Source organism: Platalea leucorodia, assembly GCF_965183815.1.
Source record: "Platalea leucorodia genome assembly, chromosome: 7".
NCBI classification, from domain to species: domain Eukaryota; kingdom Metazoa; phylum Chordata; class Aves; order Pelecaniformes; family Threskiornithidae; genus Platalea; species Platalea leucorodia.
This window is the reverse complement of record NC_138829.1, coordinates 73659767-73687676: the sequence shown is the minus strand read 5'-3', so window position 1 is coordinate 73687676 and position 27910 is coordinate 73659767. Positions and strand designations below refer to the sequence as shown.

The 27910-nt window shown below is 60.4% G+C and overlaps 1 protein-coding gene across 6 annotated transcripts in view; it reads right to left on the bottom strand.

Moving 5' to 3' along the window:
- Positions 1–306: 306 nt before the first annotated feature.
- CTNND1 (catenin delta 1) overlaps positions 307–27910 on the bottom strand; it is a 32190-nt gene continuing 4586 nt past the window's right edge. The window contains exons 1-20 of one of the 6 annotated variants that reach the window (XM_082317214.1): positions 26748–27070; positions 16990–17108; positions 15887–16206; positions 14653–14724; positions 14221–14379; positions 13481–14013; positions 9019–9482; positions 8723–8906; positions 8316–8433; positions 7489–7642; positions 7070–7087; positions 6740–6808; positions 5177–5304; positions 4445–4595; positions 3988–4180; positions 3767–3881; positions 3106–3193; positions 2732–2779; positions 2514–2611; positions 2108–2359 (exon numbers count right to left, since the gene is read on the bottom strand). In XM_082317214.1, the coding sequence (XP_082173340.1) occupies positions 2255–2359; positions 2514–2611; positions 2732–2779; positions 3106–3193; positions 3767–3881; positions 3988–4180; positions 4445–4595; positions 5177–5304; positions 6740–6808; positions 7070–7087; positions 7489–7642; positions 8316–8433; positions 8723–8906; positions 9019–9482; positions 13481–14013; positions 14221–14379; positions 14653–14724; positions 15887–16081 (2892 nt within the window). In that variant the 5' untranslated portion in view covers positions 16082–16206; positions 16990–17108; positions 26748–27070 and the 3' untranslated portion in view covers positions 2108–2254. Of the gene's footprint in view, positions 2088–2107; positions 2360–2513; positions 2612–2731; positions 2780–3105; positions 3194–3766; positions 3882–3987; positions 4181–4444; positions 4596–5176; positions 5305–6739; positions 6809–7069; positions 7088–7488; positions 7643–8315; positions 8434–8722; positions 8907–9018; positions 9483–13480; positions 14014–14220; positions 14380–14652; positions 14725–15886; positions 16207–16989; positions 17109–26747; positions 27071–27910 lie in introns of those variants that run through there. The other 5 variants (XM_082317217.1, XM_082317216.1, XM_082317213.1 and 2 more) reach the window with 5 other exon arrangements.

Below are 27910 nucleotides of genomic sequence, written 5' to 3'. Positions count from 1 at the left end.
TCACTTGTGCAAAGTCTACCGGCCACCAGAGGAGAGGGAAAATTCAGGGAAAGGTTTCCCAGCAGGAAGCCCTGATGCTCTGGGGAGAGGGAGGGCTCTCAGCAACCTCCTGAGCAGCCCCAAGCACCCTGCAAAACTGAGGAGGAGCTCAGTACAAGGCAAAGTTTTGGTGCTTTGGCCTCTCTCAGAGCCACACATGGCCGAGAGACACTGAAGAGCACAGCCCTGCCCCTGGAAAAGACACTTGGTCCCAACTGCAAAGCTAAAACCGCCAAGGTGGCAGCCTTAGGTGGAAGGCACACAGACGCACTTTAAAAACTTTATTTATATAAAAAAATCATTTTGTTTTAAAAGCGTTACAAGAGTGTGCACAGGAATCAGACAAGGAAGAGCCTGTTGCTCCCTGCTCCCCGCCTCCCCAGCCCCGCTCCCTGCCAGGGCAGGGGTGGCCCAGGAGAGCCCGGGCAGGGGAGGAGAAGAGGGGGAAGATTTTCTTTTTTTGGTTCATTTGGAATTAAAAATTAAAAAAGGAATTAGTGTTTTACATATTTAAAGGAAAAGAGAAGAGTTAGACCCCAGAACAAAACCAAACTGAGCTGAGGTGGGGCTGGAGCCAGGGTGGGCTCCGCTGGAGCCGGGAGGTGCTTTGGGGCAGAGGAGCAGGCAGGAGCAAGGCACCAGATCTGCCTGCTGCAGCCGCCCTGCTCCCCGGCAGCCCGCGGCTCAGGGGAGCCCCAGGCTGGGGAGGGCTCCCGCTCCAGTTTGCAGCCTCCTACAGAGGCTTCCAGTTGCACAGGGAGCCCAAGGGCTCCCCAAAAGATCACAGCACTTAGATGTGCCCACCACCACCGCAGCAGAGAGGAGGAGGAGATGTCCTAGCTCCCGTGGCAGCCCAGTCTCCCCAGGCCAGGATGCAGATGAGAGCCCTGCACCTCATCAGTGAGGGCAGGGGTCTGGGATCCCCCCAAAACAGGCTTCCAGCCCCACTGCAGACAGTTAAGGCTCCTGGTGGGGAATGGAAGCGCTCAGCCCTGCCAGAAGCCCAGGAAACACCCCTTCCCCAGCCAAGAAGCTAGACAGTACGATTCAAAGAGCTATTTCACAGTGGCAAAAGAAAGGCACGTGTCAAGAGAAAGTTAGAGGGGCAGCACCGCGGGCAGCTGGCGTGCGGGGGTGAGAGGGGGGATCCTGGCTCTGCCTGCTCGCAGCCCTGCCAGCGGCTGGCACGTGGCGCGCCCCAGGAAGGCTGCCTCTCCCCAAAAGCCCTGCCGCATCTCCTCCTTCCGCAGGGACCCCCCCTCCCCCCCCGGGCAGGCAGGCCCATTCCAAGCCCCCCGCACCGACCATCTCCCCAAACAAGGGTCCCTCCTCGCAGTCGGGGGCCAGTGGCCCCAGCCAGACCCCTCTGCAGGATCCAGAGCCAGATCCCCCTTCCCATGCCCCTGAAGCCTCATCTAGAACCAAGCCAGAGAAGTTATTGCTGTTTTTCCTTCCCCTCACCCCCCCACGATTCCAGCCCCCCTCAACCTGGTCCCACCACCACCAGGGAGGGATGCTCCCGTTGTCCCCATGGCCCTGGTTGAAGAGTGATCCCGCACAAAAATATATCCTATAGGCAACAAAACAAAAAACCAAAAGGTGGCAAGTGAGGTCCCAGTCTCTCTCCCTGCAGACGATTCCGAGCAAAAGGGAAGGCGTGGGAGAGAAGGCTGTTCCTGGTCGAGGCAGAGATCTGGAGTCCTTTTGCAGCATCCACGCCAGTCAATCCGGCAGAGTCAGGCAGGAGGTTTTGCTCTCTGGAAGAAGGAGGTGGTGGAGGACTGGGAGGAAGAGTTATCTGCTGAGATGTCCCAGACGGGGAGGTGCAGTGGTCTAGAGGAGGCAGAGTGGCCCGGGCTGCCCCCAGGGGACCGGGCCCAGTCATTTGGCTGGCTAGTTGGCACAAACAGTCCAGCAAAAAATCCAAAATAAGACAAGGTAAAAGTCAGTCCATTCCACCACGAAGAGTTATATATATATATATTTATATATATAATATATTATCAACCCAAACTGAGTGGAGGTGGGGATGGCAGCTAGATCTTCTGCTGTGGAGAGAGAGGGAGAGATGTTAGCACGCCCAGGGAGCGAGCGAGCAGCGGAGGCATGACCATGGCCCCGACGGATCAGGCAGCGATTGCAAGGAGCAGCAATCAAAGCAGAATTTGGCTGGCCAAAGCACCCCTAACAGCGCAGCAGGATCGGTCACCGCTGTTCAGATTGGGCAGGACACTGCGGGACATACCGACACGGGGGGAAACACGGCATCCTCCTCCTCTGCCTCCTCTACCTCAGGCTGCGATTCCTGCCCCGCCTCCTGCTGCAGACACACGGGGGTTAGTAGGGGCGACGGAGCGGGGTGTGTTAGTTGTGGGAGCCCAGTTCTCCCCTCCTCCTGCCAGCCAGGACAGTGACATGTCATCTCCTGCACCCCAGGCCTGCTCACTCTTGCCTCATTAGGAAGAGGTGCTCACCATCAACGGCGCTGCTTTCACCGGCTCCATATCTCCGAGGTCACCAGATCGGTCCAGTGTCCTGCTGTGGTCCCTCTCATTGAGTGTGGAATAGTTGTCTGGAGCAGGAGAGGGGACAGTCAGTCACGTCACCTCCATGGGAGGCAGCATCATCCCCAGAGATGTGAGCTCTGCCCCCTCAAGGGGGCAAGATGCCCCTCTTTCAGTCCTGCTCCTACCTGGTCCCATGTTGCTCATCTGGATCTCCTCCCGGGAAGATTTCTTGTCTACAAGCATGGGAGAGCAGCAGATCAGACACAGCCCCTGCAGCCACGAGCAGCAGAGGAACCCCTGCCTACCCTGGCTAGAGGAGCTCAGAGCCAGCTGCAGCCACAGCACTGTTGACCCAAGGATGCTACAGGACCTACATTAACTGCATGCATCATTTCTAGCCCTGAGAAGCCATCTAAAGCCCAAACTGATGGCCTTGTGTGAGCAGCTGTGGCTGCCAAGAAAGCCAGGGCTGAAGAACAGGGAGGAGACAAAGGCCAGCTGTTCTGGGTACCCACAACATGGAAGGACAACCATGGGGACAGGTGCTGAAGGCACATACCTGTTTTTTGGTTCCTGTCAATGAGAGGCAAGGTGCTGTCATCAAACGAGTTGCCTCCCTGGGTCCGAGAGGCATTGCTCAGGTTCACCTGGAGCATCAGACAGCGATCACTCAGACCCTGGCCCAGATGCTCCTTCCCCCCATCAGCACATCCCACCCCTCCAGCCCCCAACACCAGGACGGACCCAGGAACCCTCCCACAGCCCTTGAGCAAGCGACCAGAGGGTGCTCCAGAGCCCATGGCTGCACCCACATTAGAGTGGACGCAGCCCGCCTGGACTGGGTGAGGGCAGCACCCAACCCTTAAGAAGCAGGGACAGTCCCAGCTTTTGGGAAAGAAACCAAGCCCTGGAGGACCTTGGTCTTCAGTACTGCCACAGCGGCTTTTAGTGCTGCAAACTTTCGTGCCTGCACATCTGCATGCTTGTGTGGCACACGGGGCTTAAGGCTTTACAGGGTGTTTCTTCCTTAGTAGAGGCTTCCTGCCAGCCATCTGCTGAGAAACAGCAGAGGGGACACCTTCAAGGGTCTCCAATCCCACCAGCAAGGTAAGAGCTGAAATCCAGTACTGCTGAGCTCCAGGAACACCCTTCTCCCTGCTGCAGGACCCTACCTACTGCCCCAGCCACAACAGGGCATCCCCATTCCCCCATCCCCACACCTGGAAATCTGACTTCTTCCAGCCTTCCTTCTCCAGGGGCTTCCGCAGCTCTTTATATCCCCAGACTGTCTGCAAGACAAGGGCGGCTGCTCGGACTTCTCTCTCTGAGCGGTTCCTAGAAAGAGGTGGAGGAAGAGATGTTTGGAAATACCCATGGCCTTGAGGAAGCTCCTGGAGAAGCCCCTCTCTGCCCCTTGCATTATCCTTCAAGCAGAACCTACCCAGATTTGTTGATCAGCACCAACTTCTCAATGCCCTGCGTTTCCCGCAGCTTCTTGGCAGCCTCAAGGTTGTCTACGATCACTTCATTGATGGTGTTGAGGATTGACACCACTGTGTCCTCAGAGAGGTTTTTGGCTGGGGTCTGCTGGCCTCCAGGCAGGTTATTCACTAGGTTGGGGATGGCATGTTTACCTGGGAAGGGGAAAGAGCTGCGCATGAGTAAGCAAGGAAGAGGACTGCAAGGGGGGGGGGGGGGGGGGGGGGGAAATCACTGCAGAAGGATCAGGGACGGGTGACCAATTTTATGTCCTTCTCAGTGGAGCTCAGCACATGCTGCTCTGGGAGAGGAGCAGCAGACAGATGCTGGGCTGATGCCATGCCCAAGATCAGGAGGAAGTTCCTGCCGAACCCAGATGGATACGGAAAGCACCACGTCCTCTCCTCCGCAGCCCTCACCTATCAGCTCTTTGTTACGCAAGTCGACAGCCAGGTTGCGCAGGGCTCCGGATGCTGCTTTCACCACTCGCTCGCTGTCGTGGGTGAGGAGGTCAGCAATGGCGGAGAGTCCCTTCTCCTGGCGCAGCGCCGAGCGGATGCACCGGCCGTACTGCAAGGGAGAGGCAGAGCACTACGGTGTAACCCGGGCAGGCAGAGTCTCTCCCCGTTCCTGGGGCTGGGGACACCACTGGGAGCCTTGCCACCCACCCTCATCTTGGGAGCCGAGGGTCCTGGCTTCACCCACACCGAGACAGCCTGCAAAGGTCCCATTCCTGTCCCACAGCCCCCCTGCAGGCCAGGCAAGCAAGATTTCTCTTGATGGTCTTTCCATACGCACATGCAGAGCAGCCCCAAACCTTCATCCCCTGCCCCCAGCCTACAGAAGGAAAAGAATGGCAGGGAGCTGGCTGCGGGCCGGGACACAGACAGGCAGCCCTTGGGAAGGCACAGCTGGCAGGGAGCACAGAGCCCTTAACAGCACAGGAGAGACCTGGTCCACACCTGAACCGTGCTGCTGAACGGCATCTTCTTGGGCAGTGAGCCACGCACAAAGTGAACAGCCTGAAGCAGCAGAGCTTTGGCCATCTACAGCTCTGCTGGTACCCCAAGGGTGATGCTCCCTGCTCCCCATGGCCCCCTCCCCTGCAGCACAGATGAAGGCGGACACGGCCAGCTCCACGGGGCGCTCACCGTCCAACTGCCAGCACACAGGTTCTGAATGGCTCCTGCCGAAGCCTCTAGGATGGCTGGAGTCTTGCTTTCCTTTAGAAGGGAGATGTATATCCGGACCACTTCTGGCTGGAAGAGGAGCTCGTAGCCTGCCAGAAGAACACAGGTAGGAAGGACTTACTCAAGGGCTCTGTTAGCATCTGACTCAAAGGAGCACTGCCGGGCAGATGAGGCTGGAAGCTTTTACCCACGCTCACGGCTCCCTGGAGGCTGGGTCCTCGGTACAGAGGGGGCCAGGCTGCCCCACAGTACCAGAAACCCCAGCCCCCAGCACCAGCCCTGATCAAGGATGCCATGGCTGCTGCCCACAGTCCCCAACCCACTGCTGCAGCTCAGGACAGGTTGGGGCTGAACCACAGCACTGCTGCCATCAGCAAGGAGACCTCAGTTTCAGTACAATACCTGGCTGAGAAGTACCCAACCCAGGCAAGGGCACGTGGTGGGACAGCAAGCTTGGCAGCTGGGCGCTGTGGTAGCAAAAGGCTCAGCCCACTCTCAGTGGGAAGAAGGGGGAAACACCCCAAGCAAGTGGCCACCAACACCACACTGCAGCCTAGGTTCAGCTTATCCTCAGAGACTGAAGGCACCAGGTCTCCAGCTCTTCACTACCCTAGCAAGCAGGCAGGGATCAGGCCTTCAAGTATTAACTCTTTTCCATGGAAACATATGCCCAGAAGTGACTTCTAAAGCAGCAGCGAGACTGCAGTTTACAGTTGCGAGGCCAGGTTTTCCAGCTTGCTCTCTGTGCTCAGCTGTGGGGAGAGATGCCCCCAGCTCCCAAAGACAGAGCAGGTGGCTTCTCAGGCTTCCACCAGAGATGGGTGCTGACTCTTCCCACAGCCCAGGTCAGCCTGAGGAGCCACCACCACATATCTGAGCTGCTCACAAGGTCAGGTCTGTCCTAACTTTGTGTGATTCTTCTAGCTTGACTCTTCATACCCCTGGGAGCACCAGGGTCCCCCCAGGAACCACAGGGTGTTTTGGGGCAGAGGGAGCTGAACTCAAGCCCAGGGCTAATGCCCACGGCTTGGCCAGCCAGAGAGGGGCTGTGATTCACAGCCCTCTAGGCAGCAAGACGCTTGTCCCCAGAGGCTTCCTGGAATGACCCTTCCTCATGCTGGAGAACACTTTAAGGTGGGTTTTTTTGGCTTTAAATCCTGCCTGTTCTTCATGGCCAGGAGAAGTCTGAGACCACCCTAGAGGCCTGCCCTTCCTAAGGCTCTGTCACCACGCTGTCCTCCAGTCCCTAGGGCAATAGCTCCCTCTGCAGCCCCAGGAAGCCTGTCCTTAGGCAGCGCTGACCTCCTCCAAGCACAACAAGCATCCTCACAACTGTCTGTGGCAGAGCTAGTGTTTTAACAGGCACTTGGGCAATCAGAAACATAGCCCCTCCAAACCAAACTTCTGCCCATGTGAGAGGCTCACTTCAATGGGAAATCAACTCTACTCACTCCTCTCCTGGACTGCTTGTGGAGAAGCAGCCCTGCACACCCAAGCCCTACACAAATGCACCGAGGAACATACCTTTGGCTGGAGTTGTTCTTTTGGGAAAATCCACTGTATCGGCACCAGGGTCTTCTGGGAGCTTTTTACCTTCAAAGGGCAAGCAGAGAGGCATAAGATACCTCCTCTCTCCACCCATATCAGCCCAACAGCTCTTTGCCACTTGCTACAAGAACAAGCCCAGAGGTGAGCTGAAGCTAAGCTACCAGCACGTCCCAGGAGGGGACATCAAGGGCATTAGCTACACTGCAGGCAGTACATGCCCAGCTGGTGGTGGTGGGGGAAAACAAAGAGGGCTAGAGAAAGCACCCAATCAAACCATGGAAAAATTAAAACCAAGAGCGCACTCACCTCTGGAGAACCATTCGTCTATTGGCGAAGCGGAGAGAAGGACAGGAGAGAGGGGAGGCAGGAGGAGAGAAGTGCCGACAGCATCATGGGGCAGATCATTTGGCAAGAAAGCAAAGGGAAGGGGAAGGGGCAACACAGGAGAAAAGGGAAGGTGTGGAGTTAGTGGACATCTATCCATCACCATCCCACCACCACAGAAACCCACCATTAGCTTGTGTCAAATGCTTTGGGTAAGCCAAGCAGTAGCTCCCAAAGCCAGGGGAGGCATGGGCCACTGCGTCTCCAAAGAAAGCTGCAGTCTAGCCTTCACACAAGAGATGCCAGAGTAGGAGCACAGAGACCCCAGACCACCCTCAAGCTCCACTCTAGTGGATCTGTCCTTATCCCACCTCCCTCCATGCTGCTGCCACCCAACAAACCTTTGCCCTTCTTGGCACCAAAGCAGCTCGCGGCATGGGGCCCAGCATTGTTGGCAGGGGCCAGAGGTGTCTCCTGATAGCGCTCAGCATGGGGGATCTCACGGTGGACTTGGTAGGACAAGTTTCTCAGCAGGCACACGCAGTTCTCCACCAGCTAGAGAGAAAGCCAGATAGTTTGACTTGGAACAGCACATGCCCATCCCATGTCTCTGAGTGAGGGCCCCATCACAGCTTGCAACCCAGAGCCAGGCCAAGGGGGGCTGAACTGGGACCGGGGGATATGCAGCTCCATCTTGGATGGAGCTGGAGCATACCCCCAATACCAAAGGAGGGACAGCCAGCTCTGCTGGCATGAGTTCACACTTTTTGCTGGGCCAAAAATCTCTCTGCCATAAGTACAAAAGGTCCAAGGGAAGTCTCAAGGAAAATTCAAGCCAACGCCTTGTCAAGGCGGATCAGGGAGCCCTGAGCCAGAGGATACCAGCATGGGGATGAGTGACACCACTAGACCCCTGTTGGAGGGCCATTCCTACTGCAAACTGCAGGCTGAGTGCCAGTCACCTCCTGGCCAAACAGTACCCAGGTCACACCCCACACAAGCTCTCTCTTCCCAGGCGGAGATCATGGAAAGGTGTGAGCCTGGACCAGGTTTTCCCAACCTAGTCCTGTCAAAGCAAATCCCTCCCTGGTGGAGATTGCCCCTGTCCATTCTTCATCTGTCTTGGGATGAACCCAGCTTTAGCCACCATGAACAGCAGAGCGCTACTAGAGCTGCTTGACAAGGGCAGAGCTCTACGTGTGCCCCAACAACACCCCCTCTGTGATACCTTGCTGTCCAAGTCCTTCTGGCCGATCTCAGACTGGACGATGTAGATCAGGGCATCCACCAGCCCATCACATTCCCGCAGCTTCCGACGGGCCTCGCTCCGCTCTGAGCTCACGTTCCTGGCAGGCAGGAGAGAACCGTCATGGAAGAGACAGCTGAGGACAGGCGAGGAACAGCCCACACCCAGTAGAGCTTAAACCAGAGAAAGACTCCTGGAGCTCCCCTCCACTGAGAGAAACACCTCCAAAATCAAGGACTGCATCACCAGTAGCTGTCCTAGGAGAGCAGCTCCTCTGCAGACATCCTTTGGCAGTCCCAGAAAGCTAGCAGGAGCAGCCAGGAAGGACATTACAGCAGCCCCGACCCACGCCAGCTCTCTGCCGGCAGTTGGTAGCCCCCCTCCCATACCTAAGGCAGCCAGCGGTGTTGGTGAGCACCGACTCCCACTCGATATGGCGGGGTTTCGAGTCCTCATTGGGTTCCCGCTCCCAGCCTGAGCGCGGAATGACCACCTCATCGGTCAGGGCATGTAGTGCATGATCCACAATGGCCATCTTGATCGAGTCATGTGAGGACAGGTTCCACAGTGTTCCTGCAATGCCACAAGTGGGAGGCGATCAGTCGGACCACGCGGGCTTAAAAACCTGCGCTGTGCATCCCTCACCCAACGGATTAGCCCCTCCTCTCCTCCCTGGAGCCATTACCTGTGATCACCTCTGTGAGGTCCATGTCATGGGCCTTCCGCAACAGGCGCACCAGAGCAGGTACCCCATCGCAGTTCTTGATGGCAATCTTATTGTCTTGGTCCTTGCCAAAGGAGATGTTCTTGAGGGCTCCACAGGCACCATAGTGCACCTCTTTCTTGGGGTGGTCTAGCAACCCCACCAGCACGGGAATGCCCTTCAGCTTGCGCACCTCCGTCTTCACCTTGTCGTTACGGTAGCAGAGGTGCTGCAGATAGGCGGCCGCGTTGGACTTGACGGCATCCAGCCGGAAGCTCAGCATGGCTATTACCTCTGGCAGTTCTGGCTGGCGCCAGTTACCCGGGGCCGGACCTCCCTTCCGCAGGCTGTCCAGACTAGCCAGGCTGCCCCGCTCGTGCTGAGCCAGGGGGGCCCAGTAGTACCGGTCAGGACTCACTTCATCCACCAGCATGTCTTCATAACTCCTAGGAGAGAAGACAGCAGGCGTCAGCACGAGCCCTAGACCTTGGGGGGATGCTGTGTCCCCTCCAACCCACCAGGAGACAGGCTGAAGCGCACACAGTGTTTAAGTCACCACTACCCTGCTGGAGTGCACCAGGCAGACTCCCATCGAGGGCTGGGAGCCAGGCAGCAGAGCAGTGTCGGGCCACCTTCCTGCTGCCCACGCAGGCTCCAGCCGGAGTCCGTGGCCGCAGAAGGCCACCCCCCGTGTCCCCAGGCCTGCTCAGGAAGCAGGCAGTTGTTCCCCAGGAGAAGGCAGCCTCAACAGCTATTCCAGTCCCTTCCCACCCACCCACCCGCTTTAGCTTTGGGTCAGAGGCAAACCTCTACGGAGGCAGGAGCCGGCCCCAGAGGCACAAAAAACCATTTGGGTCCGCAGCCACTAGAGGGCAAGTTCATACCAGAACAGGCGGCTGGGAGAGCGGATCACCCAGGAGCTCCCCAGGCCTGTTAACACCAGCACCGCCTGGGCGCAGCGAGCCCCCTGAGTCCAGTTTCAGGCCATCCAGTTCTCTGCTGCACCTCTGGCTGTATCCAACACTGCACCCCATCACCCCAGCTGCCCCGGACACGCAAGCTGCTGCCAGAACAAGCCACTGCCGTTATTTCAGAGCATCATGGCTAGAACAAAGATTTTTACCCAGCACGGGGCTCAAACTCTTTTGCCTGCAGATGCCTGGCGATATACCCAAGTTGCACTGCTGCCCAGGGAACAGGCTTAGTTGGGCATCAAGAGACACCCAGGCTCCAGGGATCAACCTCACGGCTCCCAGCTCAGGCACAGGCAAGAGCTGCGGCCCCACACCCCCTGCCCTGGTGAGGAGCGGTTCACCCACAGACCTAGCTCACTGGAAACGAGCCCTAACAAGCACGTGGAAGCTGCAAGAAAGTGCAACTAGTCCCCCAAGCGCCAAGGTGACATTTATCACCCCCAGAACATACACCACACAAAATGCCAGATTCTCACCCTATTTTTGTAGTCACTGGCAATATAATCCTTCCCCCAGCCAGGCAGAGGAATCCAGCAATTTCCAATAGAAGAGGATGGGAGGGGACTTGGCACTTAAACAGAGGGGCCTGACCGCTGCTGTCAGCCCTGCTGGGCCAGGGCACTGGGGACGCACAACCAGGGTCCAAGATGAGGTAGCATCTTCTGGCTCACATCTGCCCCGAGGACTGCTCGGCCACCTTCTGAGCTCCCAAATCAGGCGCAGGCAGCCCCCTGCCCCGGAGCAGGCAGGGAAGTTGCAACAAAGGATGGTAGCAGGTTCTGCTCCTTATGCTGCCACTTCCCCTACAGCCTCTGGTACGGGGCTCGCCAAAACCACCGGCTCCAGATGGCAGCCGCTTTCACAGCCACATCCCCCTCAGGTGCCGCTGCACAGCTGCCTGCAAGCCGCCACCGCAGATGGTGGCAGTGGGCTGCGAGGTTAGCTTTCAGCATGTTCCAACAGGGAAATGCACTGCTTGCACACGGCATGGCTACTAGGAGATGCCAAGGAGACGCTCCCCACTGCGCAGCGCTCGGCGCACCAGGCCGACCACCACCACCGTCCCCGCAGCAGGACAAGGCAGGAGCAAGATGCAGCCGAGTGCCAGTGGTGCAAACAAGCCTCTCGATGCTTGTCAACACGGCTGGCAGCTGACCTCGCTCCCAGCCGCAAGGGTCATTCAGTGCTGGATGCCCCCGCGCCTCCGGGCGAGACGGGGCTGGCAGGGAGCGGGGAGCACACCCTGTGCTGCTGCTGAACCCCCTTCCCTCTTCCCCTGCAGAGAGGGAGCCCCAAGAAGAGCCACAGGAGAGGGGACCCCTGCACTTTGTGGCCCATGGCAGCCAGCACACGCTGTGTCTGTCGGCTCAACGCACTCCTCTGTCTCCTGTGTGCCCGGCAAGCTGCCTCCCTGAAGGAAGTCATTAACAGCCAGGCCCCAGCTCAAGACAAACATCTCTGAGGCAGGGGGGATGCTGATCTTGCCTGTTCCCATTCCTGCAGGCCGGGCAGCTGAGTGCGGAGGGTAACTGAGAAGGCAGGGGACAAGCCAAGCTCAACAGCACCTGGATTCCACAGATTGCTGCGATCTTTATCAGTCTGCCTGGGGAGGGAGAGCCTGCTCACAGGCCGCACCGACCCATCTTCCATACCCTGCACCACCCCTGCAGGACACGGCGACATCTCCACCAGGGCTGCTCCTTGGCCATGCTTGAAGTGGGACCTTCTCCCTCTGTTGTGACCCAAGTCCCCCAGTCTCCCACCCGGCTGCAGCTCCTGCACCTGGCTCCTGTAACTCCAGTCCTCCAGGATCTGGAAGGGCAGAAGGAGCACAGACACCATCCGGCCCAGCAGAGAGGACTCACTGTCTCAAAGGCTGAGCAGTTCAGACCAGACCATCCAGGGATGGCTCCTGCCCGTGTGCTGGGCAGAACAGAAACCCAGGGAAGCTTTGCAAGCCAGAGCCTTCCATCTTGGGTCTTGGCTGGCATTCGCTCCCTCCACAGCCCCAGGCTGGAGTGAAGCAGCCATGGGTTGGACATGCTTGCTTAACCCCTTCTGCCCAAGCTGCTAACCGAGGGGCTAGCCATGACAGCCACGTGCTCAAAACTGCTAATGCTGGCTTCTCGCAGACTGCTCAAGCCGGTGCAGGCAGCAGGGGCAGCAGCCTTGCCTGCCCTCCTCTAGCCAGCACAAGCTTCACAAGGCGAGGTGGGCCAGGGAAATCAATCTGGGTGAACAACCGCCCTAACTGGTTCAGCACAGCAACAGAAACACTTGTGCTGGCACAAGCCGAAAGGACAGACAAAGCTCCTCCTTTAGTCCCTTCAGCAGCCAGGAGCTACTGCGGATTTACAGTACATGCTTCGAGTTGGGCGATCCGCCCAACAGGGGCTGGCAAGAGCCTCCTTTCCCTCGGGTCTCTCCCTCCTGCTTCTGTTTTATGCCCTAGGACCTTAAGCAGCCTGTGCTCAGCCTTACCTGTCCCAGCCCCAGGGAACTCAGGAGACATACATCCATCCTAGCCTGCTGCCACAGCCCCCTCCCCATCTCTCGGAGCCAGGCTCAGCCCCTCACTCCATTCCTACCCCACCACCCTCTGAGCCTTCCTCCAGCACCTCCCCAAACCTCGCGTGACAGCCCAGGCAGCAAGCGGAGCAGGCTGAGAGGCTTAGGCAGGCAGCAGCAGTGTTTGTGCAAGAGACACAGCTGGCACAAGACACCAGTCTACAGGAGTCATGGCCTCAGGCACGTAACACCCCAGGATGCCCAGCCGCACGCCTGGCGGGGCAGCTAAAGGACCACCAAGACCCTGCTCTGGCTACCCAACGGCTGCGGCAGCAGCAGCCTGGCAGGGCAGCTGCTCAGCAGTCAGGCTGGAGGAGTCACCAATCACCCACAGACAAACGAGGGGGAGAAACTGCTACCACCAAACAGGTTGAGCAGCTTCTCCCGCCCTGCCCTGGCTCCCACCCTGCACCAGGGCCCTGCTGCAGGAACGCTGCCCGGGGCACTGCAGGGCTGAGCCTTGCTCACCCCAGCCCTGGGCTCAGCACCGCTCCCCGGGGCTGCTCTCAGCTCAGGGAGAGCGCGATCTCCAGGCTGCTGCTACTTCTGATGCGGGGCTGTGCCGCACAGCCCGCATCAGGCACGGTTCCCAGCAGGATAAGCCAGGCTGGGGCACAGATGAGCCTGCCATCCCACTAGCAGAACGGGTGGCACAGAGAGGGAAGGGCCCGGAGCTACATCCAACCGCCCAGTGGAACTCCTTGCTGCAGGACGACTGGCTCAATTAGCACTGAGTTTTAACCACCAATTAAGCAGACAATTAGAAGCGGATGCAAGTTTTCTCCTGCATGAGCCGCGTGACTCAGCTCACAGCATTGTCTCTGTGATCCTCCTTCCTCCAAAGAGGGTGAAGTTAAAGGGACCCCATAGCATCCCCCACCCCAGTGCCCCCTGCCACATACCTGAGCCGCCGCCGAGGATCAGACGGGGTCCCTGCCCGCCTGGCCGTGCCGTAGTCAGACATAAGCCCATAGTCCACATCTTCAAAGCCCACGCTGCGCTGGTCATCCTCCAGGCCATACGGCTCGGGGTGGAAGTGGTTGAGGTCCATGTTGCTGCCTCCGACACGCACTTGAGGCTGGGGGCCATAGATGTCCTGACGGCTGGGGGCCCGGTAGGTGTCCATGGAGGGGCGGTAGCGCTCATCAATGCGGGTGACACGGGACAGGCTGCCGTAGCTGTGATCGCTGCCTGGGTAGCCATCCTCGTAAGGGCGGCCGTAGCCATCGGGGTAGTGGTAGTTACGAGGAAGGGTGGCCGTGCCCGGCTGGCTCAGGTAGCTGCCGGGGCCCCCATTGCCATTCTTGCGGAAGTTCCTGTCCATGGTCTGGACGTAGTTGGTGGTGACAGGGGAGGTTTCCAAAGGTAAGCCATCAGGCCCCACCGGCACCTGCTGCACCGTCCGGGTGGTCACAGTCTTCACCACTTTCTTCACCTAGAGGGATGGACACAGGACACTCATCAGGAAATCCGCCACACCCCTGCGTCCCTAGATTCCCCTTCCAGCCCAGCACCCTACTCCATTTCACACCCCGTTTCAGCTCACAGCACAGCAAGCTGGCAGACATCACAGCTGTAGCACCCCAGCCATCAGGGTCCCTGGCCAGAGCCCTGTCCCGCCATGCTCTCCCCAGGCCTGTACCGTTGTCTCTGTACGCCGGGTTGTCCCATCATCTGATGTCTCCACAGACACGACCGACATGGCCCCTTCTGGGTCCTCCTCCATGGTGTATGTCTCCTCCACAATCTGTCCTGGGTCCTGCATCCTGGGGATTGTGCTGTACAAGAGGTGGCTGTGGTCCTGAAGGGAGCAAGGGACAGGCAGTCAGCCCCCACCGCCAACACGGGCCTCCCTGGAGTCAGCCGGCCAAGAGATCTCGCCTCTCAGGGAGCCCTGATATCCTCTTGCACGGGAGGGGGCACCAACAACCCCACACCCAAACCCCCTTCAGGGTGGCCACATTAGAAACGCAAGTCCTCCCCTCTCCCAGCTAGGGTGGGGACGCTGGAGCCCTGCCCCTCCACCCCCATCGGCAAGCAGCTGCCCAGAGCCAGAGGGCTCAGCTCCCCTTACCTGCGGCCCGTTGAGCTTCAGATCTGGATATTTCTGCCTTTCCAGGTCAGCATCGCCCAAGAAACGGCCGTTCTGAAACACACAGCACGACAGCAGGCCTGTTACTAGACCGATCTCCCACTGCCGGGATCCCACGTATCCTGCCAGGCCCCGAGCAGGCCATCCCCCGCACCTGACAGACACCCAGCGCACACCCCGTGTCACTCCCGGGAGAGGAGCACGCTCCTCGGGGGTCTGTGCGACAGGCGGCGGAACACCTCCCATTCCAGCCTGGGGAAGAGTTGGAGGGCACACCATTCAGCCCCCCTCCAGACACCCCAGCTTTCCCATGGTGCCCACACGTTCCTGATGGAATGTCCAAGACCCATCCCTGCTCCCCAGCACGGCCCTGGAGACCTTCCACATCTTCTGACGCAGGAGCCGCAAGCGACATCCCAGAGGCCCCCCAGGATTGCGATGGAACAGCGCGGATGCGCGGCGGCTGATTGCAGAGTGCTACCGTTTGACTCTGTTGCGCTCCTCCTCTGCCCACCCCTTCCCTCCCCCAACCCACAAGTCTCTCCTAGCACCACCACCGCCATCCACAGCTGGAAAAGCACCTCTCTTTCCACCTGCTGGAAAGGCACACCACCACGCACCAGCCCTCCGAGCGCCCCTCCCCAAAACAGAGCCCAGGAAAATGAGAACAGGAGAGAGACCTCAGGCCAAGGCAGATGAAACCACACTTCCAGCCCTACAGAGAAGAGATCTCTCCCAGCCCTGGTTTGGCTGTTTGGGGGACAGATCGAGGTGCCAGGGACTTGCCCATCATCACACAAGAAGGATACACACGCAATCCCCCACAGCTGTACACCAACCCCTGCATTTCGGCCACCTTCAAGAAGCTGAATGGGATGGGGAGCAAAGATGCCCAGGTACTGAATATAGACAGCCTCCAACCTTCACAAAACCAAACCAGAGCTGACCTGGCAGCAAGACCCTCCAGACTGGCTCCTTCTCCCCAGAAGACTCTGGCTGCCAAGGTAGGTTTGCACATCCCCAGATCACCTTCAGCCCCAGCACACATACAGTACCATCAGTGTTACAAGACCAGCCTAGCCCTCCTCCACCTCACGTACCCAAGGAGGGCCAAAGGAAGGGAGCCGGGCCCAGGGCTGCCACCACTGAGGCAGGATTGACACAGACGGGGGCTCCGGGAGCCTCCGCACCCACCTCTGCCGAGGGGGTTTTTTACCTGGTGCCGCCGGGTGAGCGTGCCGTTGGCCAAGCCCGGGCCGGCGTCCTGTGGGGAGACCCGGACTCGTTCCAGTTGGGCTGAGACATGGCGCCGTTCCTCCTCGAGCGCCCGGGTCAGCTTCTCGAACTGTGCCTCCTGCTCCTTGACAGAGGCAAGGATGCTGGCGGTCGACTCCACTTCCGAGTCGTCCATGGGTGACGGGTGCCCAGGACGGGCAGGGCGGGGGCAGAGGGCACAGGGAGGCACAAGCAGAGGCGGCTTGGTGTCAAGGTGAGGGGAAGAAAAGTGACCCAGAAGGGCAGGAGCCCCTCCCTTCACTGCATGTGATTTGGGGGAGGAAAGGAGGAGAGAAGAGCGGTCAGAAGAAACTGATTTCATTAAGACAGATTCTCAGAACAAGAAAAAAAAATTATCTTATAGCATTAACACCCATTCCCACCCACCACCAGAGAGCTGGCAAAAGGGTCTCAGAGCAGCACAGCCCCAGGCGTGACTCAGATGCTCCTTGCCCCAGCATTTAAGCTTGGAGAAGTGGCACTTTGGGGGCAGAAGGTCCTCCCCCATCGCACCAAGCAGTTGTGGCTGAGCCAGGTTCAGAAGAGCTGCTGTGTGCTGAGGAGGTTCCCTCTCCCCACGAGGGCCCTGCTCAGGCTGCAGGAAAACTTCCCCGCCAAGGAGAAGCTGCCTGCAGTCAGTGGCAGGAGGGGAGGGCACGGCCCTGGGGCAGAATTTTATTTCCTCCAGGGAAGGGCTGAAGGAGAGGACTGTATCATTTATGCTCCCTCCCCCCCAGTGTGATAAGAGGTGGGGAGACAGCCCCCGCTCCACAGCTCCCTCCTACCCAGGAAAGGGGATGAAGTGGGATGAGACCCCCCCTAAAGGGGACCCCATGAGCAACCTTCGCTGCCAAAACTCACCACCCTCCAGGTTCTCACCAGGGCATTCAAGGCTGCAGCCACCCCAGGAGGTCCTCAGCCCACAGACTAGGGACGGGCATTGGCTTGGACCCCTCCGACATCCCCTCCCAAAGGAGAACAGTGAACAAGCACACCACAATCAACTTATTTTGATAGAGAAAGGCAATATTCTTCCATACAGACCTGTTAGAGGAGGAAGTTCGGGTTTGATTGGCAAAGGCACGGGACAGCCAGCTCTAGACGGAGAGAGTCATGGGAGAAATAGCCCAGCCACCACAGTGAGGAAGCAGGAGGGAAGAGAGCTGCAGGGACAGCAGGAGCAGAGGTCAAAAATCACACGAGTGAACTCAAAACAGAAGGTAGGGCAGGCAACAGATTGGGGAATGGGGCTCCTCTCACCCACCCCCTCTTCTCTGACAGATGGAGCAGTGTCTGGAGAGGGCCGGTGGGGTGGCAAGCACGGCGCTCTTCCCACAGCAGCCCCCCAGCTCCCTGAAGACCCCAGCATCTCTGACTGTTCCCCACCAACAGGAGAACAGCACAGGCAGAGAGGAACGGCAAGGGCTCAGCCCTCCGCTCCCCGCACAGCCCAGCCGAGTCCCAGCAAGCCCGCCAGAGGTTTTCCCAAACCCGCGCAGTCATGGCAGGCGTGTGGGGACTCGTTGGAGCCAGGCAGCCAGCACAGAAACTGCTTTCCCACGGTCTCCACCATCGGCTCTGCCCACTCCCCCAGTGCCACCGCCCCGGTGTGGCTGTAACGGCGACCCGGGATCGCGAGCACAGGCCCCTCCGCAGAGCCCGGTCCCATCCGCCTCCCACAGCCCCACGCTCCCTGGCAGCCCTGCCCCTCCAGTCCCAGCCTGCAGCAGAAGCTGGTTCAGAGGAGCTCAGAGCAGGACTTGTTGGGTTTTTTTAATTCATTTCCCACACTATCTCAAGTGTATCCAGATTAAACCCTTCCTGAAATGCCTCCCCCACTCCCAACGAGTCCACTCCTCCCGTGGCTCTGCCCTCCCAAAGCTTCCCTCGGACACAGGCGGCCCCGGTGCTTATCAGACACCGTGGCACCACCACGACTGAGCCCAGCGAAGCAGGGTGGATTTCTTCCAAGGGCTTTGGAGGCCGCCTGCAGTCCATTTGAACATCTGGTCACTGCCACCCTGTAATCTGCCTTCATCAATAAAAAAATCCAGTTGTTCTACTCATGCTCATGTGGTGCCCGGCAAGAGATGAAGCCATGGCACACGCACACCCGCTCCAGACTGCTTCGGCTCCCAGCGCCCTGCCCCAGCCCAACGTGGGCTGGGACGCTCGCCGGCCAGTCCGCACCCCCGGAGGAATGCAGCCCACCACTCTTGGCTCAGGAGCCCAAGCAGGCTTTCAGAGGCTCCCAGACATGACTCCTGGCTCACGCACGCAGCTTTCCACTCCTCCCACCTTGCAACAGGTATGACCTAAGGCCTTTTTTAACAGCTTGACTCCCCAAGCCTTGTATGGAAATGCAGGAACGGTTCTGACCCTTGTTGCTCTGAGGTCTCACCTGCCCCATGGATTTGCAACAGAGATCCCCTGAAGGAGAGGCTTGGTGCCTCCCAGAACAGTGTTGACACATCCCACCTCTCACCCTTGAGTCAAACACTCCCCATCTTTGGTGGGCATCCACCCACTTCAAGCAGGGACACAGATCCCCCGCCTTCTGAGGCTCGCTGAAGGTCACTGTCAGTCCAGACAGACACGGAGCAGGTCTGCAGGGCCCAGCCTCACCGAGTCCTACTGCAGGGAGGCTGCTGCAGCCAGCCAGGTGCTGGGGAGAGGCAGCCTGGACCACTGGCCCACTCCCTCTCCCCCGAGAAAAGCAGAGCATCTCCTTGCCACATCCCAGACTTCTCCAGCAGGTCACAGGATGGTCCTACCACCCAGGCACCCTACACAACCGGAGCATCCAAAACCCCAGCCAGAAGCCCCATTGGCTCGTTGCAATTTGTTTCCAGAGTGGTATTTCACCAAGCCTTTTTAAAGAGGGGAACACCCCTCTACAGAGAAGGAAGGGATCCTCCACGACAGGACCTTGCCCAAGTAGCTGTGCTGCTATGTAACAGCTACCCAGCCCACCCTAGACCATCTCTACGCAGAAGAGGCAGATTTTTGGGGTGCATGAGGATGGAGTCAGCATGCTGGCTTCAAGGAGAGATTTAGTTGAGCCCCTGCTCTTGTGAACGGGCTCGCTTGCAAGCAGCCCAGTACTGAGCAGCAAGCGCAGGCCAGCAGGGTTTGCCTCTGCGGGAAGGCACGTAGAGGAGAGACAGCAACCCCAGCAGATTCCTCCAGCCCTGCGTGGCTGCCAGGCAGGCCCCGCACAGCCAGCCCCGGGTCCCCACCTCTGCACGTCCCCTGGGAACGCAGCCCGGAGAACATGGAAGCTAACAATGAAATTTGCAGGGCCGTTAAGGGCCCCAGATAAGGGGCCAGAGCAGCTGTGAGGCTGTTTCCTTCCCGTCCCTTCCACAGGGAGTAAACACAACAGCAGGGGGAAGGAACAGGACAGGTCCCTCGCCTGCCAGCGCCCCTTGCACTCACAACTGCCCCGCCAGCGCAGGGGGGAGGAGGTGCGGGGACATGCGCAGGCCCCCCTCCCCTTTTGGGCCACCAGATCAGAGCAGAAAGCCTCAGGGAGAGGCGGCAGTCGAGGGGCTTTCAGGGAGGCTGTCACATCAGGGCAGGCAGAGGAGGGGCTGGGCTGTGGTCCTAGGCTTGGCGGAGCCCATGGCTCTGCAGACCCATCGACACTGACCCACTGATGCTCGAGAGCGGCCACCTGAGGGTCTCTCCACAGGATCAGGCCACGTTAAGCAGTGGGGTAGCGACGCTTTGAGCGTCTGGAGCCTGCCCTGCATGCGTGGCTGTCCCTCCCGCCCTGAGCAGCGGGCACGGCTCCATCATGGGCAAGAGGTGCCAGCAGAACAGGGTACCCGCCGCCCGAGGGGGCTCTCCCAGCTCTCCTCCCGAGGCCTCCACCATCAGGACACACCACCTCCCTCCGCTCTCGCTCCAGCCATCTAGTCTTCATCGATCCGGGATTAAAGACATAATTACCAAGAGGCAGTGCCAGGTCCAGAGAGGTTAGCAAGCGCTGTCCCCAGCTCTCCCCACAGACACACGCCAGCGCCATCCTGGCTTGGAGCGCAGCCGTTCCCTTACAGCTGGCTAACACACAAACCCCAAACAGCCACTCAGCCTTACGCCCTCCCAGCTGTGGGGAATCTGCCCCAAATCCCTCCCACAGTGGCTGCACACCAGCATTTCAGGGACAGGGGCTTCCCAGGCACGGCACAGCCCCTCACCACCTCCCGATGCCAGCTCGGGGCACCGGTCATCTTCAAAGCAAGACAGGGAGGGGAGGGAAGAGGAGACCCTCAGCTATGCAGCCCGATCATGCCAGCCAGCAAGCTGCTTGTGACAGCTCGAAGCCAAGTACGCCGGATCCCGCAAGGGTGAAATTCCAGGGATCGCTTTGCACCCATTCCCCCCTCCTCCTCCTCCCCAGCTTCTGAAGATACAACTACAGAGCATTTTTCCAAAGCCAGACCCTGACCATCTTTGAGGACGGCTGCATGAAAGCCTTTTCATCATGAGAGAGGCACTTGCTGACACACCCGTTACTTAAAAACCCCAGCAAGCCAAAAATATTTCAGCTGACTCCGTTCAGGGCAAAACAAAAAGCCTAAAGACAAAACACACCCCAGGGCAGAAGTACCAGAGCACTTCCCCCGGGGCTATCAGCAAGAGGGGACCCCTGGGGACAACACAGCTACCCAGAAAGCTTTACACCCAAATCCCTCCGGCCTTATCTCCAAGCTTCCTGGCACCAGCACAACCCTGCGCTGCGCCCAGAGGTCCTGAAGCCAGAGCAGGTCCACCAGAGAGACGTCCAACGCGTGGTGCCTTCGGAGAACAGCCCCCTTGCTGGCAGCCACGAGCCGATTCGCATGCACAGAGCTTCTCTCCGCAGGTACCCACCGTCACCTTCCTGGCTGGACTAAAGGCTTGGTAGTAGCCAGACAGACACCCTCAACCTGGACCGAGCCCTCCAGAGCTCTTCCACTGAGGGCAGCTTTGACATGGCACATTTTTCCAAAACCCCTTGCCCCTGCTTCTCAGGGGGATTGCCTTCCCCCAGAACAAATCCTTTGCCTGGAAAAATAATTTCTGGGGCCAAACCATAGCCATACTCACCTAGAGTTCACCTGCACCCTCCTCTGCCAGAGGATGGAGTTCAAGCCTTGAAGGCTCCCCACCAGGAGTGCCTCCCTGTCAGCCACGGAAAGATTAACCCCAGACCGAGCCAGCAGATGGGGAATCGTACACCACAGGCCCGGGACAACGGACAAGATCCGGCAGATAAGACACAGGCAGGAAGCTTGACAGGCAGCGCCCGCTGCACGCAGGGGATCTCCAGCACACAGGCTTCTGCTTGGGTCTTTGCAAGGACCTGCTCCAGCCCTGCTCCGTGTCCCGAGTCCCCAGAGAGCTATCACCCAATGGTCCTGGGATCCCTGGAGCTAAGGCCGCTCCCTCAGCATGGAGGATTTTGGGCAAAGTTCAAGCCAAGCACAGAAAGCCAGGAGCCACCTCTGCCACATCGGCCCTGCCCCAGCTCCCTGCTGAGAGACACACCAGGCGCTCGCTCCCAACAGCCCTCTGCCACTGGGGAGGGGGCGGACAGAGTCACATCGGCCAAGTCCCGGCCCTCCCCGCAGCTCTACTGCTTGGTTGTGTCCCCTGGGTGCCTGTTAGGCAACCGGCAAGGGTTGGCACCATGGCCGGACACCCCTCACAGCCCCCCTGCTGCTGCGAGGCACGAGCGAAGCAGCCCTTCTCCTCCGGCTCATCCCCACCCGCTGTGACCAGAGCCAGGAGGGACCCAGCCCCTCACCCAGGCTGGCTGAGCCCCCGTGGGGACACCGGGAGCTCCGGGCTCCCAGGCCAGACCCACCGGCCAGGCTGGCAAGGGATGCACCGCCCAAGGAACTTGCTCCTGCTCCACCACAGTCCCCAGCACCGACTAGACAAGAAAAATGGCAACATCACTCAAATAATTCACCTTGCCCTATCAATGTGAGGGACTCCGAGGAGAGCCAGCTGGCTGCCTGCCCTTCGAAAGCGCCCATCAACAGCTCTCAGCACCAGACCCCCCATCCTCAGGAGAGAGGAAGCAGCGAATTCTCCTGGTTCCAGTTGCCTATCATGATGCACTTAGGAAAAACAGAAACCCCATCAATAATTCAAGCCTGCAATTGTCCAAGCGCTTGCAGTGCGTTACACTTGCTTGCTCTGCACAGGTTCACAGCCCTGCTAATTCACCCCAGGCTTCTGGTCAGTCTCAATTAGCTAAAAAATAAATGAGCCAACATCTTTGGCATCTTTCCGCCCCCCTGAAAGCAGGGTCCAGGCTCACACATCAGTCCTTAGACCTCAGCCTGCCCGAGGCAGCAAGCGCTAACGCTAGCCAAGGTGCAGCAAGCTGGCAGGGCATCAGGCAGAGAGCCCACAGGCCCATCCCCATCCCGTCCGCTTCTGCGTTCGGTTCAGGAGAGCACTGCAGGCCACAGGGGAAGCAGGACAGTTGACGGCAGTAGCTCCCACGTCCCTGCACGGGCGAGGGAGTTTTGGCCACGGCTGTTTCTCTCCCGCCGCCCCAGAGGCAGGAACGTGCCCACACCCCGCGCTGCCATCTCCCACCACAGACCAGCGCACCAGGGAGGGACCTGCCTGCCTGGGCAGACGCGTCCTCGCTTCCAGGTTGTGCAAGCCACCTTGCTCACACTCCCCAGCCGGCTCTGCCCGACCCCGCTCCAGGGGAGAGGCTCTCCCATCTCCTGCCCAGGGCTTCAGCTGCCTTCTTGGCTCGCGGCCCCGCCGGGAAGGGCTCTCCCTGGAGGCAGGTCACAGAGGGCAGGCACAACGGACTTTGGACGGGCTGGCGGGCGGCCAGCCGGCCCTCCCCAGGCGGGAAAGGGCTGCTCCCGCAGGCGGGTCAGACACCACCTTGGGCACCTACCTGCCCCGGCCCAGCCCCACCTTCCTCAGGGGGAGCCGTGCCCCAGGCGCCCGGCCCCGGCAAGAGCCGAGTGGGTGAACCGCCAGCAGCAGCCGCCTCTGGTGGCAGCGGGAAGGGAGCTGCTCGCCTCCGCCCGTCGCGCCCAACTGGTTGGACCGGCAGCGGGATCGCCACCTGGGCTACCTCGCCTGCCGCCCCCAGCGCCAGGGACGAAGGCCACGCAGCTCTGTTGGGAAAGCCTCCCTCCAAAGAGGGGAGTTACCTGCGGAGATGCAAGCAGGGATGCGGCACCGCACCTTATAAGGGAGCGGGCCAGCAGCCAGCGGAGGACGATAAGGAGGGAGAGATAAGGGGCAGGGTGGGGCCGCGCTGCCGGCTGGAAGGGAGGAAGCAGGCCGTGTGTCATGTCCCCCCCAAGCAAGGGCAGGGGCCCCAAGAACGCACGATGCCGATCAGGTCCCAAGGATGGCTCTGGACGCAGCTGGGGGTTCCGAGACACAGCGGGTGATCCCCTGGGGAAGGGGTCTGGCCCTGGCCCGGCTGAGGTCACCAGATCGGTGCCGTTCACCGCCCCAGCGGGATGCAGAGGGAGAGGCAGCCGAGCGGGGCCAGCGGGAGAAAGGAGTAGCACGAGGTCGGCCACAGAGAGCAAGGCTTGTTCTGCTGGTATGCCAGCAATCCGGCTGCAGGGCAGCTGTCCTCAGAGGCACGTGAGGGGGGCCACTCGCCCCTCTCCTGAGCATGGCTGGGACACGGCACGGGAGGAGCTCCTTCTCTCCTGGCTGAGCCAGGGCGAGACCTCCAGGCGGGCCAAGAGAGCTGCCGACCCTCTGCACCAGCCAGGGAAGCGCCAGCTGCTCCACTGGCTGGAGGGAGCAGCCGGCCATGGCGAGTGGAAGGGAGACCGAGCTTCCCTTGGCACGTTCAGGGAGGAGAGGACAAGCGTCCCTCCCAGCAGGAAGGCAGCCAAGCCACCAGGCTCCAGGCAGACACCATCCACCCGCAATCCCCAAGCGGGATGGCCACGGGCCAGAGCCTTCCTGCCAGCAACACCCCGCTGCACCCAGCTGCCCTAGGATGCCCCAACAGCCCCCCCCCGCCCCCACCGGGTCCCCCACCCTGGGGACAGCAGCAAGGCAGGGGTCCCTGCCGCCCCTCCGCACCAAGCGGGCACCAGCCCCACGGTTCGCACCGCCAGCCCCCGGGCCCAGGAGATTCACATGTTGGGAGCCCTTCAGCAGCACAAAGGCGGCTCTCTCTTCTCTGTGGGAATTTGCAGCTGAGCGCTCGGCGGGGACAAAGGGATTTCACAGGCACATCCCCAGCCGGCCGGCCTCCCCCCTCGGCCTTCCCGCTTCCTGTCACAGTAGCACCAGACCTCAGGGGCGCAGCAGCAAACAAACACCCAGCGCCGGATTCTGGGAACGGGGCCAGAGCATTCCCGGGACAGGCCACGCTCCGGCAGCCAGCGGGCTCCTGCTTCACCCAGGCGGCTCCTGGGCCCTGTGGGGGAGAAGGGAGCAGCCCCCCGGCTCCACCGCCCCAGCCCAAGGAGCGGGGGGTGAGCCAGTGGGATCGCAGGGCAGCTCCCCAGCTCCTTGCTGTGCCCGAGGAACGGCAGCCACCTCGATGGGGGACATGAGATGTCCCCATGCCCGCGGGGCTCGGCTGGACCCCCAGTGCCGTGCTGAAGGTCAGTGCTGTCCCCCCGGCTCCAGCCACGCCAGCGTCCCTGCCCTTCACCCCGTCTCTCCCCCACCCACCACCGGGCTGAACTTTCCCATTCAGCCGCCTCTCTCCCGCAGCGAAAACAAACACCAGCCCGGCTTTGCAGAGATAAGGGCTACGCTAGCAGAGCCCAGGGAGCAAAGTCCCCTTCAATTAAATCTGAGGCTGCAGTGCCATGGGAGCTGCCTCCCCCAAGGCCCAGCAGAGGGATGAGGGCATGGCAGATGGGGTGAAGCTGCTCCGGCACCCCGTCCCAGGGGCAGATTTAGCTCCTCAAGGGGTCACATCTGCTGCTGGCTGCCCCCAAGCAGAGAGGCTGCAGCCAGGTGCCCAGCATTCCCAGCAGGATTAAGGGAAGCCTCCCTCCAGCAGGCCACGGGTGCAAGCATCCGCAGCTAGCTGCCAGCCCGAACGGCCCCTGCCAGCAGAGCCTGGGGTGCAGAGCAGCAAGATGACTCAGTGCCAGCCCGGCACCCGGACCCATGGATTTGGGCCCTGTCCCCAGCAGAGCCCTGGCCGCATCCCTCTTCCCAGGGAAGCCGCTTGAGATCATTTCCTGTCCCGACACCCGCAGCCGGGCTGGGGCCCAGGGCCAGCCCCGACTCCGCTCCAGCGACCCTGCTCCGACCAGCACACAAAGGCACGGGGGACTGGAAGCACAGTGGGAATCACACCAGCAGTGGTATGGGAACCGCACCACCGGGCTCGTCGGGAGAGCACCCAGCCCAGGAGGCCAGCCTGCACTACCCGCCTTCCCTGCAAGGAGCGTTCAAGGCACCAAGGAACCACAACCAGGAATATGGAGAAGGGCAGGAGCCCGGGGCCCCCCACCCATCCCGGCAACCCCACGTGGGGAGACCAGGCAGAGACCTTGTCCAGAGGCAGACAGGGCACCCTTCCCTCTGCCAGACGAGCCACACACCTCTCCCCTCCCCAGGCTGAGCAAGCAGGCAGGCGGTGAAGTAATGTTCAGTGCGGGAGCGGCAAGGAGGGAATTGCCGAGATTAAGCCAAGCCACCCTTGTATGGGCAGCCCAAGGGAGCCGCCCAGGAGAAGCGGGACCCCCCCGCCCTCCCCTCGCCCCGGCCAGCCCAGACTCCCTGAGCAGGTAGGGCGGCCAGCAGGCTGAGTCACGGCACGAATCACCCAGGGGCCAGGCTGAAATCCCCAGCTCCATTCGGCATGACCTCATCAGGTGCCCTGCTCTCTAACTGCACGCGTGCGTCTGCGCTCGGAGACGACTTCAAGGGCCCTGCCAAGAGGAGTAATGAATGGGTGAAGGAAAGCCACTGGAGAAGCATCAGGCAAGAGCCAGGGACTGAATCACGGCTGGGGGTGGGGAAGGGGGCTGCTGCCCTGCCAACAGGCTGTGGCAGGGTGACGGCAAGTCCCCCACGGTGCTCCAAGTCCCCTTAGTGCCCATGGCCGGGCAAGGTGCACGGGTGGGCTGGCACGAGCCGGCACTCCTACACAGCAGCAAAGGACAAACAAGACAGCAGGCCAGGTCATGCTCAGAGGGACGGCGGGACTTCACCCTACCCCAGTCCCCTGCCCAAGTTGTTTGCTGGTGCCACATCTGGCTACCACTCCCCCAATCCACTCGCTGAGACATGGCTTCCCAGGCTCCTGCGCGAGCCAAAGGGAAGGAAACCTGCATTTCCTGGTCAGACGGGAGATGACATCGTGACTTCCCTTTCCCGTAAGCTTCTAAACACGACGTCCTGCCAAGGGCCGCTCCCCGCCGCCCCGGGCCCACATGCAGACACCCTGGAACCAGGCCGGGAACGCCAGGCACAGGCACCACCACCACCAGCCCAGCCAGCTGCACCAGCCAGGAGGTCGGCATGGTCCACCCAGGAGACCAGACACCCGGCCAGCTTGCTGGAAGCGTCCTGCCACCGGGGAACACATACAAGGGCTCCTCACCCATGGTGGTATCACATTCTTCTCCAGGGCTGGGAATTTCCTACAAGCAGAGGGTGGAAGATGCTGTTTTCCAGCCCCACGAGGGCATGGCTGCGCCCACCATGCCCTAGAGATGGGCTTGTTATCTGCAGCGCCGAGGAGGCACTAACACCGTAACTCCAGCACGTCGTCTCCTCCCTAAGACCGCAAGCGAGCATGCACTGCTGCTCTCCAGCCTCCCCTCACACACCTGGTCTGCACAACTCCACTGCTCACCGGCCACACATAAACAGGGCCACCTGATGCTTTGTGGTGTTCCCAAGGCTCCTGGAGGCAGGACGGGGACGTCCCCAGGAAGCTGAGCCACAAGCCCCCCTCACAGCACAAGAGTGCTGCCGCAGCTCCGCTCCCCAGGCCCGTCCACCTGCCCTGCCCAGGGCAGATCCTCCCGCTGCCGCAGGAAGGAGAATGCAGAAGGGAAGTGGTTTTCCACCCAAGCCAGCTGCTGGAGACAGACACTGGGCAGAGATCATGGGAGAGCAGGTTTCCCTGTTTGCCACACCAGTGTGCTCTGGAGGGGAGCTGCAGAGCCCCGGGAGCTCCCTCCTGCAGGTTAAAAACAGAGGAAAAAAAAAGATAAAAAGAGAAGCAGAGAGGAAGGAGGGCTACAAAGCCAGCCCGGAGCAGGCGGCCTCCTCGCATCAGAGAGGATTTCTCCCAGAAGCACCCCCGGGCTGTCCCCCTCCTCCCCCATCAGACCCCGGTTCGCAGGAGGCGGGATGACATCCCTCTCCCCCCGGAGCGAGTCAGCCTGCCCGCAGCCGGAGCCAGGCATGGCAAGCAGCGCTGCATGCAGCAACACGCTCACAACAATGTGTTACTCCACTGGGCAAGGGGCCTGCCAGCAGCATGCAAACACGACCGGTGACCCACCCTTCCAGGTTGGAAAAACTAGTCTTTGCAGTTCGACACACTCCCTCCCACCCATCGCAGGTACCCACGCACGCAAGCTGCCCAGCACCACCATCTCCCCTTTCCTACTGGGCCAGGAGAGGAGCTGGGAGCACCCGTGGGGAAGCAGTGAGAGATCTGGGAGCCCTTCTCAGGAAGGACCAGCCTGAGCGCCGTGCGAGACAAGCGAGAAGAAAGCCCATCCGCTGAGGACGGCGAGACGCCTCCCTCCTCCTGCCAGGGTGGGAATTGGTTCTCCATATTCACCCACTCTGAGGCTGTCCAACTCCCACACTGAGCCGCCTCGCTCCGGGGAGGGAGCCTATCCCCCTCGCCCCAGGTAACCCCTCTCCTGCTCAGGAGGTGCTTCTGCAGTTGCAAAAGGCAGAGCGACTCCTCTTGCCGCCTGCTCCCCGCCACGTCCCGGCTGCTTCCCACCCCCCGCACGGCGCGGGCGGCCCT